Source organism: Sminthopsis crassicaudata, chromosome 1, assembly GCF_048593235.1.
Source record: "Sminthopsis crassicaudata isolate SCR6 chromosome 1, ASM4859323v1, whole genome shotgun sequence".
Taxonomy (NCBI): domain Eukaryota; kingdom Metazoa; phylum Chordata; class Mammalia; order Dasyuromorphia; family Dasyuridae; genus Sminthopsis; species Sminthopsis crassicaudata.
The window spans coordinates 32,662,838-32,683,332 of NC_133617.1; the positions used below are offsets into that span (position 1 = coordinate 32,662,838).

At 41.2% G+C, this 20,495-nt stretch overlaps 1 protein-coding gene across 3 annotated transcripts in view; it reads left to right on the forward strand.

Annotated features, from left to right (window-relative positions):
- The window catches only part of CFAP251 (cilia and flagella associated protein 251), a 130,574-nt gene that overhangs the window by 56,408 nt on the left and 53,671 nt on the right, over positions 1-20,495 (forward strand). For all 3 annotated transcript variants that reach the window (XR_012487683.1, XM_074298164.1, XM_074298175.1), the window contains 2 exons: positions 13,287-13,377; positions 13,584-13,727. Coding sequence is in view for 2 of the 3 variants with exons in the window: in XM_074298164.1 (XP_074154265.1) it covers positions 13,287-13,377; positions 13,584-13,727 (235 nt within the window). In the remaining variant the exon portion in view is untranslated. The remainder of the gene's footprint in view (positions 1-13,286; positions 13,378-13,583; positions 13,728-20,495) is intronic.

Sequence of the window (20,495 nt, forward strand, 5' to 3'; positions counted from 1 at the left end):
TTGTGGTTTGATTTGTCTAAATCTGAGAGTGCAAGGTTGAGATCTCCCACTATTATAGTTTTACTGTCTATTTCTTCTTGCAGTTCTCTTAACTTTTCCTTTAGAAAGTTAGATGCTATACCACTTGGTGCATATATGTTTAGTATTGATATGGCTTCATTATTTATGCTACCTTTCAGCAGGATATAGTTTCCTTCCTTATCTTTTTTAACGAGATCTACTTCTGCTTTTGCTTGATCTGAGATAAGGATAGCTACCCCTGCTTTTTTGGCTTTACCTGAAGCATAATAGGCTCTGTTCCAACCTTTTACCTTTACTCTGTATGTATCTCCCTGCTTTAAGTGTGTTTCCTGTAGGCAACATATTGTAGGGTTCTGCTTTTTGATCCAATCTGCTATCCATCTCCGTTTGATGGGATCGTTCATCCCATTTACATTTACAGTTAAAATTACTAATTCTGTGTTTCCTGCCATCGTATTATCCCCAGATTATACTTTTTTCCCTTGACCCCCCTGATCCCCCTCCCCGATATTTAATTTACAGACCCCCCTTGTGACGCGCAACCCTCCCTCTTTTTTTTTTTTAAAATACATTTAATAAGGTCTCATACGCTCTTCTTGTGACTAAGATAGAGAAATACAAACTATATTCAGTTCGCACTCCATATAATAATGGAGCATACTTAAGTGGATATAGGGGTCCAGTTGAAGGGCCAGACCCAACATAGATCAATGGAGTGGATCAATGTTGGTTTAGAAGGTCTCCAGTAGCAACCTCCTTTTATGCTGTTTTAACATTTATATCAGTGATCTAGATGAAGGCATTATCAGACTTGCGTATGACATCAATCTGGGAGGGAGAGTCAACATGTTACATGACAAAATTAGGATCCAAAAAGATTTTGACAGTCTAGAGAACCGGGCCAGATTTATTTTATATAGGGCTGAATGTAATGTCTTCACGAACAAAAAAAGTAGGAGTCAAAATAAAATGCATTCAATATCTGAAATAAGCTACCCAGATACACATAAGACTTATGAAACTACAACTAAAAATAATTTAATATAAATAAAAGCATTTTATTTATAAAATATAAAAATATTAATATATAATTATATTAAATATTCAACATAGCAATGTATATATATATAATATATGTAAAATATATGAAAACTAACTGGAAAGCTGGGCTTTGCCAATATAGCAAAAAATAATCTCAATATCTGAATTGTACTGCAGATTTAGTGCTAAACTAATCAAATTATGAAAGGAATAGAATTAGTCAAAGACTGAAAGGTCAAGAAGATCAAAAGACATAATGAAAGAGGAGTAAGAATGACAAATAAGAATTTAGAGAAACTAGGCCTGATACATTTTATTACTAGGACTCCAGTACACATCGGTCTCTTCCTTATCATTGAGAAATCACAGAAGTTGAGGAGTGCAAGGGTCCTAAGACAATTTACTCTGACCCACACCTGAAAGGAATTCAGAACACACCAAACAAGTAGCCATCTGGCCTCTCTGCTTAAATATCTCCAAGGAGGGAGCCCCGCCATATCCTAAGGCAGCCCTTTGCAATTTGGGAGAGCTGTGATGGTCAGGAAGGTCTTCAGCAGATCCAGCCTGAATCCATCCCCTCACGCTCCCGGTTTTATCCTCTAGGACGAAAAAACATGTCTCCACCTTCCTCTACACAACAGTTCTTCCAGTACTTGAAGATAGCTACCATGCTCCATTAGAGACTCCAGTTATCCAGAGTTAATTATTTATTTGGCTTTTCTCATTCTACATTCAAAAATTTTCCAAGCATTTTTGTCATCTTCACCTATTTCACACTTTTACATTGAAATCATCAAATAACAGAATCTGGCTTGATTATTGAGTTCTTCCTGAAATTTCCCTATTCCGTCCTTTACAATTGATATATGCCCAGAAATGTTAATTATTTTCATGGTGCATTAGTCCCATGGTTATAAAAACTCATCTTGACCATTACAATGTGAAATGATAAAACATTTGATTTAATAATGTTTCTCATTGCCTTTGGATGCATGACGAAAAACAATTTTCTTGTCTTTTTTTTTTTTGTTTGTTTTTTGCTTTTCTAAGGAAAATCCATTTAACCACAACTTGTGCATATCCTCCAATTTCATTATAATGGGAACATCAAGGCTGGTACAATTTAGTTCTTTGGGGCCATCTACTAGTTTTTGGACAAAGTTCTCACATTTTGTATACTAATTGTCATAATGTGTTGCCATGGCCAAGAAATCATCAGTGGCCAGCCTACTGGCCATGATTTTCCCTGTACTTAGCTAGGCTGTTCCTTGGAAGGTGGGTGCCATCTTTTTCTGGGCTCATACTCAAAGCTATTCCAATCAATCAATCGATAAACATTAAGTACCTTCTATGTACCAGGCACTGTGCTAAGCATAGGGGATGTAAAAAAAGAAGCAAAAGACATAGCCTTCAAGGAACTCATAAATTAATAGAAAATATAAACAAATAGATACAGGTAAGTTATATACAGGAGAAATAGGAAATAATTAATAGGAGCAATTAAGGAAAAGGTTTCCTGTGAAAGATGGGATTTTGCTTGGGATTAAAAGGAAGCCAGAAAAATCAATAGGTATTGCCGATGAATAGCCAGAGAAAATACCCTTTGTAGTACGTTAGAGTATATAAGGGACTGTGCTCCATTGATAGCTTTTGAGAAGCCAGGAACGCTTTCATTCCATGGCGAGCCACTGGAGTTGGACTTTGTGGAAAGGATGTGTAAAGTGATCAAGCTGATCCAAAACGCTCAAGTATTCTAGTGCAAAGTAGTTAATTTCTCAGTATATTCACTTTCAATGAAGTTCTACTCCATCGAATCCTTACAGTGACCCTTGTATCAAGTGTGGGCCTAGCAACTGAGTTTTTAAAATAATAGATCCAGCTATGGATAACGTGTCAGTAGTGAAGACACAGTAAAACTAATGTAAGTTTGGAGAGATTCATCATGTTTGGCCATAGGATGATGAGTTTTTTTGGCCATAGTAACTCTTGAAAAGAATCTCCCAGCTTCTGGGTCATGTAAGCAATAGAATGGCAGGCTAGACATTTTCTCCAATCCCCACAAATTCCTGAACTTCCCAAAACAGAAATTATGCACCAAAAGTACATACCTTCTGCTGTTTTCATGACCAGAATTCAAAAGAAGGTTTTTTAAAAAGTGGACTCCAAGACTGGGACCTGAACACTGATCCTGAGCTCACTTAGCATTCTTCTCCCACCTCCCATGGGGCTGCACTATGAGTCTTAAGGATGCAACACAAGCTTACATCAGACCCCACCCCTGTGGCCCTTTCCTAGTGCTATAAATAGAGCAAAAATTCTTAAACTGTGGGTTGTGATCCTATACGGAGTCTTGTAACTGAATGTGGGGGTCATGAAATTATGATTTAGTATCAGTGAATGTTTGATTTCAGTACCTATTTTATATATCTATTGGGATTGCTTAAAAATTTCTTAGGTAAAAAGGAACATTGAGTGGAAAAAATTTAATAAGACCTTTAATAAGAAACAGCTTCAGGCTGTGGAAGTTTGCTCAGGTCTTGGTAGCCAGCTTGGGGACCACCTTTCAAGAGCAAAGCTCCTCAAGGGCTACAGGCTGAAACTGCCAGCAATACAAAACTCTGAAGTGCTTGGAGAAAGGAGGCTCTTACTGCTATCAGGCCAAAAACCTAGAAATGGAGGGAGTGAGCCAGGTCACCAGGACCAGACGCCAGTGAGTAGGTTGTGTGTGCAGCATTCCAGCAAGCCGAGGGAAAAGCGCAGCATCCTTCTGGGGCTGGTTCTGATGAGGTATAACCAAGTGATGAGATCTAGCTAAGGGATACCTAAATAACATTAGGATTAATTGAGGTCTAGTGGCAGGTTTGGGGTACAGGAAGTCAAATGGAGCTCCCCTGCAACCCCTTTGGATTCAGCGCAAGGATACAAAGTTTTTTTTTTTTTTTTTTTTTTTTTTTTTTTTTAATTTATTTTTATTTTATTTTATAATTATAACATTTTTTGACAGTACATATGCATGGGTAATTTTTTACAACATTATCCCTTGCACTTACTTCTATTCAGATTTTTTCCCTTCCTCCCCCAAACCCCTCCCCCAGATGGCAAGCAGTCTTATATATGTTAAATATATTACAGTATAATTTAGATACAATATATGTGTGTAGAACCGAATTTTTTGTTGCACAGGAAGAATTGGATTCAGAAGGTAAAAATAACAGTTTACATTCATTTCCCATTGTTCCTTTTCTGGATGTAGCTGGTTCTTTCCATCATTAATCAATTGGAATTGGATTAGCTCTTCTCTATGTTGAAGAAATCCACTTCCATCAGCATACATCCTCGTACAGTATCATTGTTGAAGTGTATAATGATCTTCTGGTTCTGCTCGTTTCACTCAGCATCAGTTGATGTAAGTCTCTCCAAGCCTCTCTATATTTCTCCTGTTGGTCATTTCTTATAGAACAATAATATTCCATAACATTCATATACCATAGTTTACCCAACCATTCTCCAATTGATGGACATCCATTCATCTTCCAGCTTCTAGCCACTATGAAAAGGGCTGCCACAAACATTTTGGCACATACCGGACCCTTTCCCTTCTCTAGTAGTTCCTTGGGGTATAAGCCCAGTAGTAGTATGGCTGGGTCAAAGGGTATGCACATTTTGATAACTTTTTGGGCATAATTCCAGATTGCTCTCCAGAATGGTTGGATTCTTTCACAACTCCACCAACAATGCATCAGTGTCCCAGTTTTCCCACAGCCCCTCCAACATTCATCGTTATTTGTTCCTGTCATCTTAGCCAATCTGACAGGTGTGAAATGATACCTCAGAGTTGTCTTAATTTGCATTTCTCTGATCAATAGTGATTTGGAAAGGATACAAAGTTAAATGAGGTCCAGTGGCAGTGTGAGAGTCCCCTGTAAATGAATTTACAGGCCTGAAATCTAGATTGATAAAAAAGGTTTATTGTAGGGTTTGGAAGTAAGGTTAAAGTCTGGTTAGTAAAAGGTATTAGATAGAGGAAGAAATACACCAAAAGCGGCGGGCAGAGAGTCTGTGATGCAAAGCATGGTGCTTGCATGTTTCAACTCTCTGCAAAGAGATGATTCCAGCTTGGCTCTTTTTATTTGCTTGAAGGGGCCTATGGGTGGAGTCCCAAGTTGATTCCTCAGGGCCAGAACCCGCCAGGTGGGGGTTGGGAAACCTGAGCAGATCATTAGAATGGGGGCTGGGTACAGCCCAAGTTAGCTCAGATCCAGATTTCTCCCCTTGAAATACAAAAGGGTGGTTTTGACCAGATCTTGTAAATCAAAGGTCAGTCCAAAAGGGGGTTGGGGATCACAAAAGGAATGTTAAAGGGGCTATGCCCGCATCAGTTCTGGTCATCTAAAAGTCAGGCAGAGATATAGGCTGGTGAACCTAGAATTTCCCAGTGTGGGAGAAGACTGAGATGCTTAGAGATCCAATCCCTAAGGGCACCGTCCTCAAAGGAGAGGGAATCAGTAGGGGAGTGATAGAAAAAATAAGAGAAATGGGGGAAAGACCAAAAGTACCAAAGATTCCAGGAAGAAGAAATTATGAAGACTGAATACAGACAGATAAAGCAACAGGAAAAACAGTAAGAAGAGAAGGAAATAGGACCCCTGGAGCTAGTAAATGAGTTCATGCAATTTATGAATAAAAACTGCAAAATGAAGGAAAATGATCCAACACTTGATGAGAGAGAGGACCCTGGGAAGTCTGAAGAGAACATGAAACTACAATATGCTATCCAGATAGATTGGCAAGCATTACCAAAGAAACAAAAGAGAGAACGATTGATTGGGAATTACGCAGACATGAAGGACTATCCAGAAGAAAAGCAAAAACCAAGAACATTAAAAGAAAGTATATTTACTATTCAAACAAAATATGTGGATCTTGAAGACAGGATGAAGAGATAACCTAAGATTCATAGTTCTCCCAGAAGAATACGACAGGCCAAAAAAAAAAAAAAAACCCAGACAAACAAAAACTACTCTTTATCACCACCATGAAGAATATATTAGAAGAGAACTGCACAGAACTTCTGAACATAGGAAATGAAATTTCAATGGAAAGAATTCACAGATCGCCTCCAGAAAAATATCCAAGGCTGTAAATTCCAAAATACATAGTGGTTAAATTTAACAGTTTAATTTAGAAACAACAAGTACTGAAAGCCATCAGGACAAAAACCTTCAAATACAGTAGAAAAGACATTTGAATAATGCAAGGCTATTCTGTACCCACTAGAAGAAGGAGGAGGAGGAAATGGAATAATGTGTTCCAGAGAGCATTTTAGCTGAGAATACAATCCAGAGTGACCTGCAAAACTGAGCTTAACCATATGTACAAAAAAAGATGGATGTAAAAATAATAAAGAAGAGTTAAACACATTTTTAGAAAGAAAACTAGAACTACAGAGAATATTTATTTCTCAGTCACTCCAGACAACAGAAATGCAGGAGGAGTGAAAAAAAGTAGAAAATAGCAGTCAACAGAGTGACAATGGAAAACCAATAAGAGATTTCTTTCTAAATGTACACAAGGAGAACAGGGTTCGTGAAAGTGGAAATCTAGTAGAGGTATAGTGAGGAGCAGATGGGGATATTATGGAAAGACCCTGACAACACTCTGCTTAAATAGGTAAGTGCTTCTTTTGTGGAACAACATGGAAGGGTATATGAAAAGTAGGGGAGAAAAACAGGGAGATGGAGAGGAGGGAGTAATGCACCAGAGTCAAATCAAGGTTCTCAATGAGGGGAAAGTGACCTCTCTGGTTTCAAAGCCTACAAGGGAATAAAGGGAGAAAAGATTGCAAAGGTGGGAGCAGGGAAGGAAGGGACCCTTACTTTAGAGCTTCACTCATAGCAAAGTGAGATGCAGACTATACTGGATAAGGCTGGGGGGGGATTTAGTGCCTGAAAAGTCTGTTTGTCCTCAAAAAGAAGGAAAAAGAATAACTCCTCCCTCAGGGAGAAGAAGAACATGGACACAAGGGATCCATGAGGTCATCCCTTCAAAGCAGAAACAGCACCTGAATGAATACCTTGTAAACTTTGAGGCAGTGCCACCTCAAAAAAAATTGTAGTATCTGAAGAAACAATACTGTGTTTATAGCAGAAGGTTTGAAAAAAAAAACCCTGATTTTAGGGACAGCTGGAGGAAAATATCAACCTAACTCTTAAGAAACTTTAGATGTGAATGGATTAGACAATCCAACAAGATGGAAAAAAGTAGCAGATTGCATAAGAACACAAAACTCAGCAAACTGTTGCTTATCAGAACTCTTTAAAATACAAAAATATGAAATAAAACGGGATGGGGAAAAATTTACTATGCATCAAATGAATTTTAAAAAGAAAAGAGGTGCTCTCATGCTATCTGATAAAGCAATCATTCAAAAAATTTAAAAATAAACAAGGAAAGTATAGTGTGCTGAAAGGAATGTGGCAGATAAAAGGTGAAATGACTAAGAAAACAAAGGTGCAAGCTTCCTCAATCATTTCATCTTTTACCTTCCACAGAAACTATAGACAATTAACCAGTATCGGTCTTCATAAAGCAAACATTTGAACTTCAAGAAGACAATGACAATAATACAGTAGTGAGAAAAGACTTTAGTATCTATCAGTTTTGGCTAAGTCTAACAGAAAGAGAAAAGGGGAAATAAGAAATTGAAAGTAAATCGAGGGGAAAAAAAAGATTTATGGCATGTCCTAAATGGGACAGCAAAAGAATACATACATATATATATATATATATATATATATATATATATCCACTCCACAGGGAACTTTTATTTATTTCCCACCCCCCCATCCCCACAGGGAACTTTTACAAAAATTGATCATATACTAAGGCTCAGAGATAATTTGAAACAAATGTAAAAAGGCAGAAATAGTTGATACATCCTTTAAAGACCATAATGCAATAAGAATAGAAATTGATTCAGGGACAAAAGATACAGGCCCAAATGGAGACTTAATTAAATCTTGGTGAACAAGTCAACAAATCATGGGAACAATAACTGTGTAAAATAAAATTATAATAAACAATATATTGAAATTTCTGAGATGTAGAGTTCATGTCCTTAAAATCATATATTAAAATAGAAAAAATATGCTTTAAAATTTTGATTTCCAAATTACCTTCCTCTGTTGCCTTATCCATCCCTTGAAAAAGCAAGCAATATGATATCGATTATACTTGTGAAGTCATGTGAAATATATTTCCACATTAGCCATGTTACAAAAGAAAATTTATACTAAAAAATCCCAAGAAAAATAAAGAAAATAAAAAAGTTATATTTCAATCTGCACTCTGAGTTCTGTTATCTTTTTGGAAACGGATAACATTTTTCTTAATGAGTCCTTTGAAATTGTCTTGGATCAATGTTTTGATTACAGTGATTAAGAATTTCACAGCTGATCATCCTCACAACATTTCTGTCAAATGTACAGAACTATTCCTAGTTCTGCTCACCTTACTTTGTATCATTTCCATAAGTCTTCCCAGATTTTTCTGAACCATCCTGCTGGTCACTTCTTAAAGAACAATAGATTCTATCATATGTATTGTTCGGTCATTTCCCAACTGATCGCCATTCCCTCAGTTTCTTTTATACCGAAAAAAGAGCTACAATAAATATTTTTTAATATGTGAGTCTTTTTCCTTTTCCTATGGTCTCTTTGGGATTCAGATCTGGTAGTAGTATTGCTAAATCAAAGGATATGCAGTTTTGTAGCCCTTTGGGCAGAGTTCCAAATTATTCTCCAAGCATTCTACCAGTTCACAATTCTATTAAGAGTTTTTTAGTGTTTACTTACATCTCTTCTTGTATCTGTCATTTATCTTTCCTGCCATGTTGTAAGAAGTGTGTATCTCAAAGTTGCTTTAATGTGCATTTCTCCAGTTATTAGTCATTTAGAGCATTTTTTTCATGTGACTGTTGGTATTTTGATTTCTTTATCTGAAAACTGCTTGTTTATATCCTTTGACCATTTGCTCTTATTTTTATAAATTTGTCCCAGTTCCTATATATTTGAGAAATGAGGCCTTTATATCAGAGAAACTTATTTTTGTCCAGTTTCTTGCTTTTCTTCCATTTCTGGCTATATTGGTTTTGTTTCTCAAATTAAATTTCTTGTTATGAAAAGTATCCGTTTTACTCCCTGTGATCCCTTCTATATAAATATGACAGGTAATTTTTACTATACTCCCCTAATTTGTTTATGATATATTCCTTGATTAAATTATATACCTATTTTGTGCTTATCGTGGTATAGCATATGAAATGTTGCTTTATACCTAATTTCTGCCAGACTGCTTTCCAGTTTTCCTGACAGTTTTTGTCAAATAGTGAATTGCCCCAGTAGCTATAATCTTTGGGTTTATCAAACACAAGGTTACTGTGGTCATTTAGTTCCATATATTGTGTCCCTAATCACATTTCATTCGTCAGCCACTATTTCAATCCACTACCTGATTTCTTTGGTGATCACTGCTTTGTAGTATAGTTGAGATATAACACTGATATGTCTTCATTCACTAATTTATTTTCATTGATTCCCTTGATATTCTTGACTTTTCATTCTTTCTTATAAATTTTGTTACTATTTTTCCAGCTCTATATAATAATTGCTTGTTTGATTGGTATGGTACTTAATTAATTTAAATAGAATTGTCATTTTTATTATATTGGCCCTACCCCATGAGTAATGTTTTTCTAATTGTTTAAATCTGTATTTGTATGAAAAGTGTTTTGTAATTGTGTTTATGTAGTTCTTGGGTGTGTCTTGTCAGGTAGATTTATATCTGCAACTTTGCTAAAATTGTTAGTTGTTTCACATAGGTTTTTTGATAGTTGAGCATCTAGGATTTTCTAAGTAACCCATCACGTCATCAAAAAATGATATTTTTGTTTCCTTGTTGTCTTGAGTTGTGCTTCAATTTTTTTTGTCTTATTGCTAGTTATTTCTAGTATGACATTAAATAATAATGGTGATAATAGATAGCTTACTTCATCCCTGACCTCATTGGAAAGGTTTCTGAATTTTTTCTGAATATATTTCAGTATAATTGGTTTCCCTTGTAATCCCATGTACTTCATTTTATGCGCTTAAAAACATAATTCAGAAAAAGGATTCAGAGATTTCAGCAGACAACAAAAGGAATCTAGGATACAAAGCTTAAGAAACCTCAATTTCCTCTTCAACTTGGACTCGAATAGATCCCCAGGTCAGTGACAGACACCTTTGGCAAGCACATATCTCTATTCTATGCCTCACTTGACGTTAATGAGCAGAAGATTGCTGAACAAGGTTATCTCAATTGTTATGCCTTTCCATAAACTTGTATAGTTTTGACATATGTATGGCAAAAGCTCGGTAGAGCTTTTAAAGGATTATATTGTTCTATTGAATCTAGTGTTAGTTTTTGTGTTTTTTTTAATCAGTAGTATTTTATTTTTCCAAATACACGTGAAGATAGTTTTCTACATTCATTTTTGTGAGACTTTATGTTCCCAGTTTTCCTTCCTCCCTCCCTTACCTCCCCTCTCTCCAAGACAGCAAGCAATCTGATATTGGTTACAGTTCTTTTAAACATATTTCCCCATTTTTCATGTTGTGCAAGAAAAGTCAGACCAAAAGGAGAAAAAAACACAAGAAAGAAAGCAAACAAAAAAAAAGATAAAAATACCATGTTTCAATCTACATTCAGTCTCTATAGTTCTTTGGATGCAAATGGCATCTTCCATCCCAAATTCTAGTGTTTGAGGTTTTTAAATAGCCAATAAACATTAAGCTCCAAGAGGGCTTGTAAAATAGAAAAGATGTGATTTTTGACCCACAGAATTTTGCTGTGAAGTATCACTTATGAAAGCCTGCAAATGTTCTTATCAAAGATGTCTCAATGTGTGTGTAGATGATGTCATAATGTTTCCTATGGGCTGGCAGTATCTTTTGAGATTCCTAAGCCCCCAGGGAGCCTTGGATTTGTAGGCAAAAGCCTAAAACTCAGATTCTTGTCTCTGCCACTTCCTAGCTACGTGATCTTGGGCAGGGGACCTCTCTGGGCTTCCATTTCCACCTCTGTAATAAGACCCAAACTTTGTCCATTTGCCTTTTTTATATCCTTTCACTGCCTTTGAGATCAGTCACCCGACACATTCAGAATGACACTTGCCACCACCACAGGTTTCCTCCTTTTTCCCTTGGTGCCATTGCCATTTCTTCCATGAAAGTATCTGAGACCATAACAATGTGGTAGCCCAAGTATGGGGTCCTTCCCTTAGTACATCTCACTTGCCGGCAGTGAAAATGGGCGGTGAGTTTGGCCCAGAGTTGAACTGGAAAAGAAGAGCACACTAGATGCTTTTGGGAAATTGCAGAATTCTTGGGATCACCCCAAGTTTTCTCCTAAAACAAAGGTCCATCTTTGAATATCAGTTATTCATCCAGTGATGATATATTGTTGTAAGTCTCAGAACTCTATAGATTATAAAGAATTGGAGTTAAGGATTACCCAAAGGGTAATGGGGACACACCATAGACATGGTGCTTGTGAGCAGTCTGTGACACACTAAAAATAAGGGACAAGAGAGAATTGGTGTAAATGATACTATCAAAAATATATAATATATCATTCTCACTCTTTTTGATGTTTCCTTGCATTTTGTTTTCTTATTTATTTTCTTTTTGATATGATTTTTCTTGTGCAACAAGAGAATTGTATAAATATGTTTACACATATTGGATTTAACACATATTTTAACGTGTTTAACATATATTAGATTGCTTGCCATCTAGGGGTGGGGAAGGAGAGGACAATCTTTAACACAAGGCTATGCAAGAGTCAGTGCTGACAAACTATCCGTGCATATGTTTCGAAAATTAAAAAAATTAAAAGCTTTAATAAAAATACATATGATAAAAATGATAGACTGGCTAAGAGATAAGAGGGAAAGATAATTAAAAGTCCCCATGTTCCACTGCTATCCTCGCAAAGTTTAGGGAATTCAAGATTAGCCACCAGCACATTGGGTGGCCCTCCCTGTGGGGAGCTCTTGGAAGGCCACCAAGATGATCCCACGAGGAAGGGTTGGGATCTGCCCTGTTGGAGGAGATGCCCACATCAGGGAGATGGGGATCCATCCTGGTCTCCTCCACAGGGTTGTTGAGAGCACTAAGTGAAAGGCTGCCTCTGAAGCGCTTAGGAAACAGGGTGCAGCACATGGAATTGTTGGGAATCACTCCATGTCCCGCTCTTTATCTGTGCTCCATGGCCTCTGGAAAAGCAGGTCTTTACAAGGTTCAAATGGCCTGGCTCAGAAACTCTGACCCTGTGAGCCAAAGCTCCAGACTGCCTCGTTACCTGAGGTTGTCATTTGATGGCGTCCTCAAGGCTTTGTGGGAGCTTTGGCTGTGTTGGGAGAAATTTGGGTTTTTGCTATAGTGGGGAGGCCCTCCTGGCCTCCAGGGAGCCTTGGATTTGTAGGCAAAAGCCTAAAACTCAGATTCTTGTCTCTGCCACTTCCTAGCTACCTGATCTTGGGCAGGGGACCTCTCTGGGCTTCCATTTCCACCTCTGTAAAAAATGAGCGGCTTCGGTTCTAGAACATGAGATTTCTCCCCCAAGTTCTGTGCTTTGAGAGACCCCCCAAAGGTCGTCTGTCCCCAGGAATGCTGGAGGAGGTGAGGGTCGGCCGCAGTGTTGGCCACGATCGCCATGAGGGCCAGAGCACATTCAGCGCCATTTGTAGGAAGTGCCTCTTCTGGGCAAAGCCCAGTGCCCGGGTTCTGCCAAAATAACAGTCGCTTCTTCCATCCTCTGGCTTATCAAGGGCCTGAGCTCCCAGCAGCCCTGTGGGCTGGCAGCTTCACATTTTTCTCTACATTTGACAAAGGGAGAAACTGAGTTTCAGAGGGCTTGGCCCAGGACCACACAACTAGGATGTAACAAAAGCCGGGTGTCTGCATTCGGATGGGCGTTCTCCTACCCCTGGCTGCCGCCTGCATCCGAATGTTCAGTTTTCATGTTGATCTCCGAGGGATTTTTCCTAACAAGCCAACCAAGACTTTAATTGTGCTTCATTGTCTAATCTGCTCAGCAGCTGCTTGTGTTCTGGGGCAGACTACCGGCTAAAGTCTATTCTTGCATGAGTGCTCCCCAATAGTGATGCTTTGTTGTTATTCCAGGGCTCTGGAGGCAGCTGTTCACCTGGGGGGTGAAGATCTGACCCCATTCTATGGTCTGCTGGATGGGGGCCGCGAAGGAGAATTCTATAAGGTAATTGTATTCACAGGAGATACTTCCCAGCAACCTCTGTTGAGATTGTTGAGAGAAATGTACCCAGAAATACCCAAGTGCCTTTTATTAAAGCTTTTCACCCTGATACCTACCAGACACTTCCTAGAAAATGCTAGAGAGGTGTTGCCTGGTGGATATTATCCCGAAGTCTAAATTGGTCGTGTTCCTTTTGTATTCCCTCTTAGGAACTGGAGGACTATTTTTATTATTCTCAGCTCCGTAGTCAGGGTATTGATACAATGGAGACCAGAAAGGTGTCTACACGCATTCCCCTCACTGAACTGCCTTTTGTAATGAGAGCAATTGGCTTCTATCCATCTGAAGAACAGGTAGGTAGAATAAGCGGGAATATTTTATTGACACCTGAAAAGTCAAGTAATCCAACCCTGTATTCTCTGAGAAATAATAGTTGTGAGTCAAAGATGGATCTTACATTTATTCTTGTAAAATAGATTTGGAAATTCAGTTGTGGACACTACAGATGCATTATTGGAAAAGGACTTAATGTCTCAAAGAACTTGGTATTATGAAAGGGGAGAAAGAGAATGAGAAAGAGGGATAGAGACAGAGTGAGGAACAGAGAGAGACAGAAGAAAAGAGAGAGAGGAAAAGAGAGACAGAGAGAGGAAAAGAGAAAAAAGAGGGGAAAAGGAAAAAAGACAGAGGACAGAGATAAAGAGGAAAAGAGAAGAGAGGAAAAAAGAGAAGAGAGAGAAAAAGAGAGAGAGGAAAAGAGAAGAGAGGAAAAAAGAGAAGAGAGAGAAAAAGAGAGAGAGAGGAAAAGAGAAGAGAGAGAGGAAAAGAGAAGAGAGACAGAAAAAGAGAGAGAGGAAAAGAGAAGAGAGACAGAGAAAAAGAGAGGAGAAGAGAAGAGAGACAGAGGAAAAGAAAGAGGAAAAGATAAGAGAGACAGGAAAAGAGAAAAAAGATGGAGAGAGAGAAGGAAGAGAAAAAAGATGGAGAGAGAGAGAAGGAAAAGAGAAAAAGGATGGAGAGAGAGAAAAGGGAAAAGAGAAGCAGGGGAAAAGGAAAAAAAGAGACAGAGATAGAGAGGAAAAGAAAAGAGGGACAGAGATAAAAAGGAGAAGGAGGGGAGGAGAGGACAGACAGAGAGACCGAGTGAGTTGCTCTCAGGAATTGGTGTAAACAAGTAAAAACAAGGTCAGTTTCTCCTGGGAGGTCTGCTCCTATCTTTGGCTATATGATGTATTCATTCCCTTTTTAATCTCCTAGAAACATACTTTGTGGCAAACCAGTATACTGATTTAATAATAATAATAGCTATCATTTATACAACTCTTAGTCGGCAAAATGCTTTACATGTTATTTCGTTTAATCCCATAGCAGTTGTGGGAGGAAGGTGCTGGTATTGTCCCCATTTTGCAAATAAGGAAACAGGCTCCCCGGGGCCCAGTGATTTGCTCATGGTCACATGGCTAAGAAGTGTCTGAGCCATATTTGAATCCAGGTCCTCCTGATTTCTAGCCCAGCACTCTTTCCACTCGCCACCTAGTTTGTCTCAGCTTATTAGCTATTTTTATTGATGCCGTCCATTTGAATATTATCAGTCTCAGATATATTCCAATCCAAAACTGACTTCTCCTTTGAAATAAAAAAAAAGAGCTGTTAATTAAGTCAATAAGTATTAAGTGTCTGACGTGCCTCTGTCTAACTAAGCTCTGGGGACACAGAAAAAAACAAACCAGTCTTTGTTCCCAAGGAACTCACAGCTGACAGGGAGCCGGCATCAAACACCTGCGTGCGGGTGAGACACACGCAGGCAAAGTGGAAGGGGATCTCACGGGGCAGGCTCCAAGATTAAGCAGAGTCTCTCAGAAGGTGGGAGCTGAAATTTGGAAGAAGCTGCAAGGGGATGGGCCGGAGGAGAAGGAGGGGAGCTGTGAGGGGATGTTAGGAAGGGAGAAGGAGCAGAACTGGGCCTCAGGGCGGACAGAGGGGGGTGAGGAGGCCGTGGGGGGGCACTGGTGGGTGCCTGAAGGATAGAGGCGGCCTCCAGTCTCAGGGAGCTCAGTGGATGAGCTGGGTCTGGGACAGGTTCAGTTTAAAACGTCCTCATCTTGTTGGAGAAGTCTTGTTGGCAGTTGGTTCTCCCACTGGAAGTTAGGGCTGGCTCAGCAGATTTGGGTATCATCAGCATGGGGATGGCGGGAGCTGTGAGATGCCCAGGGGAAGCAGTAGAGAGGTATGGCCGGGTGAGACTGAGGGAAGCCCCCCGACAGGGCGTGGAGCACCCCACCCTTCTGACTCCTCCCAGGGCGCCTGATGGTCAGTCCTGATTCAGCCCCCACCCCCAGGAGGAGAAGTTCTCATGGAAACCAGCTCAGGCTCTCAGCTCCAGAAGGCTTACTTAAGGGGCTCCCCCGGGTTCCATGTGGCTCCGGCCCGGATGCGTCTCCATTGGGTCTGGCTGCTGCCGTGTCAGGATACTGTGGGACCAGAAGGGAGCTCGTCCTCGCCCCACATGGCGGCGAGCCAGCCAGAAGAAGCTCCCGCTGGATCTCTGTGGGCTCGCCGAGGAGAGCATCTGTCGGGGCCCAGGGGCCTTTCGGTTCCCGCACACACCCCTCCTCCCAACATTCATCTCTGAGGAATAAAAAAAAAAGACAAGAAAAGAAAATCTGAGCCCCTGCTGACGAGGGGGGAGGGGGAGGCACAAACAAAAGCCTCATTTCATCGGCTTCTTGCTGAGAAACCTCTTCTGAGAATTAGGCCGGAATGCCGTTTTCTTTCTTTAATGGGCAGAGAAAGAGGTGCTGTTCACCTCTCTTGATCAGGGGCGAGTCCCTGTCTTCTAGTGATCGTACCATGGACATCTCATGGCTGGTGATCAAGGGAGGGAACCCCAACATTGATGGGAAATTCAGTGTATTTGATTCAGATATTCGGCTCCTGCCAATTCTGTCCTAGGGGCTAAGGACACAGAGAGGGGGAACAGACTCTGCCCCCCAGTCTGTGCAGAAACCAGGGAAGGCTTCCCTGGGAAGGCCATCCTGGGGCCTGAAGGAGGTCAGACTGCCACGGGAGGAATGGCTCTGAGGCCGGAGCTGGACAACAGCATCGGACTAACAGATGAGGGTTTATTCAGCTGCAGGACCCAGCCTTAAGCACTGGGAGAGAGACCACTATACATTGGATACAGTCCCTTTCCGTGACAAGAGATAACAGATCTGAACGGATGGGCACAGATAAAAATAGTCGGTGTTGTAATATGGGAAGGATGCGCAAATGAGGGAGACTGCCGCTAGCTGCAGCGGGTCTAGATTCCTTGGGATGTGGATAGAATTCAGGGAATCTGAATTTGGATGGTTATTAACCTCTAACTCAATCTAAGCATTTCCTTCCATTACAGTTTTTCTAAAAATACATTATTCTTTAATACTTCCTGGCTGTGTGACTCTGGGCAAGTCACTTAACCCCAATTGCCTCAGCAAAAAGTAGTAATAATAAAAAACATAAAAATACATTCTTCTGTGAAGGCTCCAAGTCTTGCCCAGACTGCCACAGGTCCATGACCCACAGACCTTAAGAACACCTGAGCTAGAGATCACAAGAGCCGTCCTGGCTGCATTTAGGCTGAAAGTCACCGGACGGTCATCCTGAAATAAACGTACAGTCGGGTGCCCTTTGCTGCTCTTCTGTGAGTGGGAAAGCCCGTTCGGTAAAGGAGCAAAGAGTGATCCGGGTGGATTGTCTCACAGAGAGACGAGTGACCGGTGGTTAGTCAGGAGCACGTTAGCTTGGGGTCGGAGTCGGTGAGGGAGCAGCTCGGTGGGCCTGGAGTCAGCGGGACCGGGGCCACGCCTGGCCTGCAGCACTTACTGGCTGCCACAGCCTGGGAAGGTGCTTCACTGTTTGCCTCAGTTTACTCATCCATAAAATGAGCCGGACGAGAAAATGGCCAAGACTCCAGCATCTCTGCCAAGAAAGCCCCAAACAGGGACAGGAGTGGGCAGCGACTCAACAGCTGAACAACAGTAACAAAGCAGTCTGCGCCACGTGCCGGTTATTTATAAGTGGAGCCAGCAGGTAGCCCGAGCAGGTGTGGGGAGTGTCAGCTGGCTCTGCCTCTGCCTCTGATCAGCGTCATTACAGATCCATTGTCGTTCAGACGTTGGTGAAGGACACAGTCGTCCCTTTTGTGGCCCACAAACTCTGCTCACCCACGAGACACTTTATCTTGAGCTCTTGGGGAAAGCTGTTGGCCCTTTTGTTTTCCTGTCAGATTTATTGAGACTTTAATAGAAATTTTCTCAGGGCTTTTCTTGGCTCGAAAGCCATCCTCTGCTGTGGTTAATGGGACATTCCCCATTGAGACATTGCCGTCCTTTCCCACATTGATCGTGGAAGGCTCAGACGCTGATGTCACACCCAGCAGTCCAAAGTCACTTTCTCCACGAGTCTGACGGATTGTTACATGTGGTTCCCTTCTCATCTTAGTTGTCTTAGGAATTTAAAACTGGTCAATGTAGGAATGGGGGCTTGGCGCTCCTGAGAGCTGCTCCTCGGCAGCCACGTTTGAGGACCCCACTTTGGAGAAGCTCTGATGTGCTTTTAGAGCCAAGTCTGGTCCTGGCGGTGCACAAGAGCTGCTGATTCCACCCAGGGAACCCCTGATGTTCTCGATAACCGTGGCGCTGCTGGGCATCCGTGGCAAGTAATAGGCCTTTTAGGAACATGGCTGTTTCCTCGGAGTTCTTCCCAAACTCGGTACACTAATCTTTGGGACTGACTCACTTCCAGTGGGGGCGGAAGGCCTGCAGCCAACTGGCATGGCCCCATGCATGCAGTGAGCAAGGGCCAAGAGGCTGGATTTCTGCTCCTCCGAGCGGCCCATGGGAACCCCAAAGAGAGGTCTCGGCACCATGGGCTTCCCCGAAACCCCAAGCCTGTTCTGGCCCAAAAGGCACGAGATCTCCTGACTGCTGCTGGAGAGAGTCTGCTCATCCGGCCCACTGAGCAAAGCCATCTAGACCTGCTTTCAGCGCTGCAAAGAAACATCCGTGTCCCTGATTTGGCTCCATCCGCTAAAGATTCTTCCTGACTAACCATGGGCCACCCAGTTCTACAGTAAATAAAATCACTAAGCTAGGATTAAGGCTTTGGGAGAGCAGCAAGCAGTGGAAGGATTTATTCCACAAATATTTATTGAACTTCTGCTGAGGTTGTGGGTGAAAAGCCAAAAGGGACTTGCGATTTTCTGATCCACCTTGGCCCCTGTGCTGTCAGGGGGCTGTGGCCAAACTAGGGTTAGACCCATGCTCTCTGACCTGCCCCATATTGCTGTGCCCCCTTCCCCGTGGTGAGGAAGACAGACTTCCCCCTCCCCCCGTGTGAGCTTCGTGGCGTTGTGGAAGTAAGACAAGAGCTCAGGTAACTCTCATGAGGCACACCACCAGTTTGGGTCAGAGGAAAGAGAATTGTTTTTAGCCGGAGAGACCAGGTAAGGTTTCATGGAGGGTAGAGATGGCACATTCCAAGGTTGTGGATGGTGTGAACTGCTGTTCTAAGTGTCCCCTTTCAGGGAGGGTGTTGTTAACCTGGAGAACACCCAGAAAAGGCCAGTGAGGATGGAGAAGGATGAGTTGGAGGAACTGGGGATGTCAAGATCAGAGAAAGGGAGGATGGATGAACCTGAAAGGAGATGGGTCACAAAAGGGGTTCGGTTCACTCTCTGCCCCCGAGGGCAGACTCAGGAGGAACAGAGCCAGTAGAAAGGCTTGATGGAGCATCCCAAAATGTCGAGCCCACCACCATTAAGGGGTGACATAGCTTCCCTTATCGGAGACTCTGGGAGAGACTCAAAGACTACCTGATGGGCCTGAGATTGTTGCCTGGGTACAGGTTGGGCCAAATAGTCTCTGGAGTCTCCCGAAATGCTGCAATTGTGTAATTTGACAGCAACTCGGCAATGGCCAGAGCATCCAAGAACTTAAACATCACAGTTTTCTCAGTCCTTTCTAAGCCTTGTACTAATCTTTGGGCCCCGTGAAAGGCTTCCACTCAAGGTGGAGCTTAGGTCAGGTTGCAGCAAAGCAGGGGATGGAGCCGGATTTTTTTTCCTTTGTTAAAATTAATATTTATTGACCTGAATTGTTTTAGTTGTTAGTTTGGACATGCACACTGCTATTCCTGTGATTCTAGCTCAGAGCCTGTCGGTGAAAGAAAGCCAAGAGAAAAAGGTAGCATGGAGTAGTGGGAAGCAGACGGGTTTGTAATCAGTCAGAGCTACCTACACTGCACAACCTGGAAGTGTCATCCTTTAAAAAAAATGTCTCTTCCCCCTATCCTTTACCCCAACTGAGCAAATAAAGAGAAAGACCCCTCCCTAATAAACCCTCAATATGGTGCCAAGGGGTCCACAGGCCAGATTCCCACTTTGGCTGTATCTGGAAATATATGGCTCTGTACTTTCATTCTATGTCTTCTCTATCTGGAAGCAAACGGGGTGTTTCATATTCCTTTGTTTGGACCCATAGTTTGTGTTCTTTATCTTCCAAATCAGAATTCGGAAATCTCCCAAAGGAGTTATCATTCTGTTCAGCTTGGTCCACATCATTTCATAAGAGATCTTTCCAGTTTCCTACACAAGTGTCCATTTCATCACCGTTCATGGGCCATTGCTCATGGGCATCCACACACTACAAATTATTTAGCTATTCTTCAATAGGAGTATGCTCCCTCTCTAATTTCTGGCTATCATTAAAAGAACTGCTGCAAATATTTTTGAATATATAGGTCCTTTCCCTCTTTGATTTTTTTTTGAGGGAATTTCAGATCAAAATTGAATCAGAGAGTATGCACAGTTTGGTAACTTTGGAGGGGATAGTTCCATATTTCTTTCCAGATTGATTAACCCAATTGAAAAGTAAGACATTTTCAATAGTGCATTTAAAAAGTAATTATTTTTCCACATTATGAATTTGACATTTCAAAATGTTTCCTTATTTAGAAAAAAGAAGAAAAAAAGAGGATTACATATAAAATCTGAAATCTAATAAATTTAACATAACAGTTCTAAAACTGATATGCTTCTCTGTGTCCTTTTTTGTATATTTTTTAAATGTTTCACTAGTGCC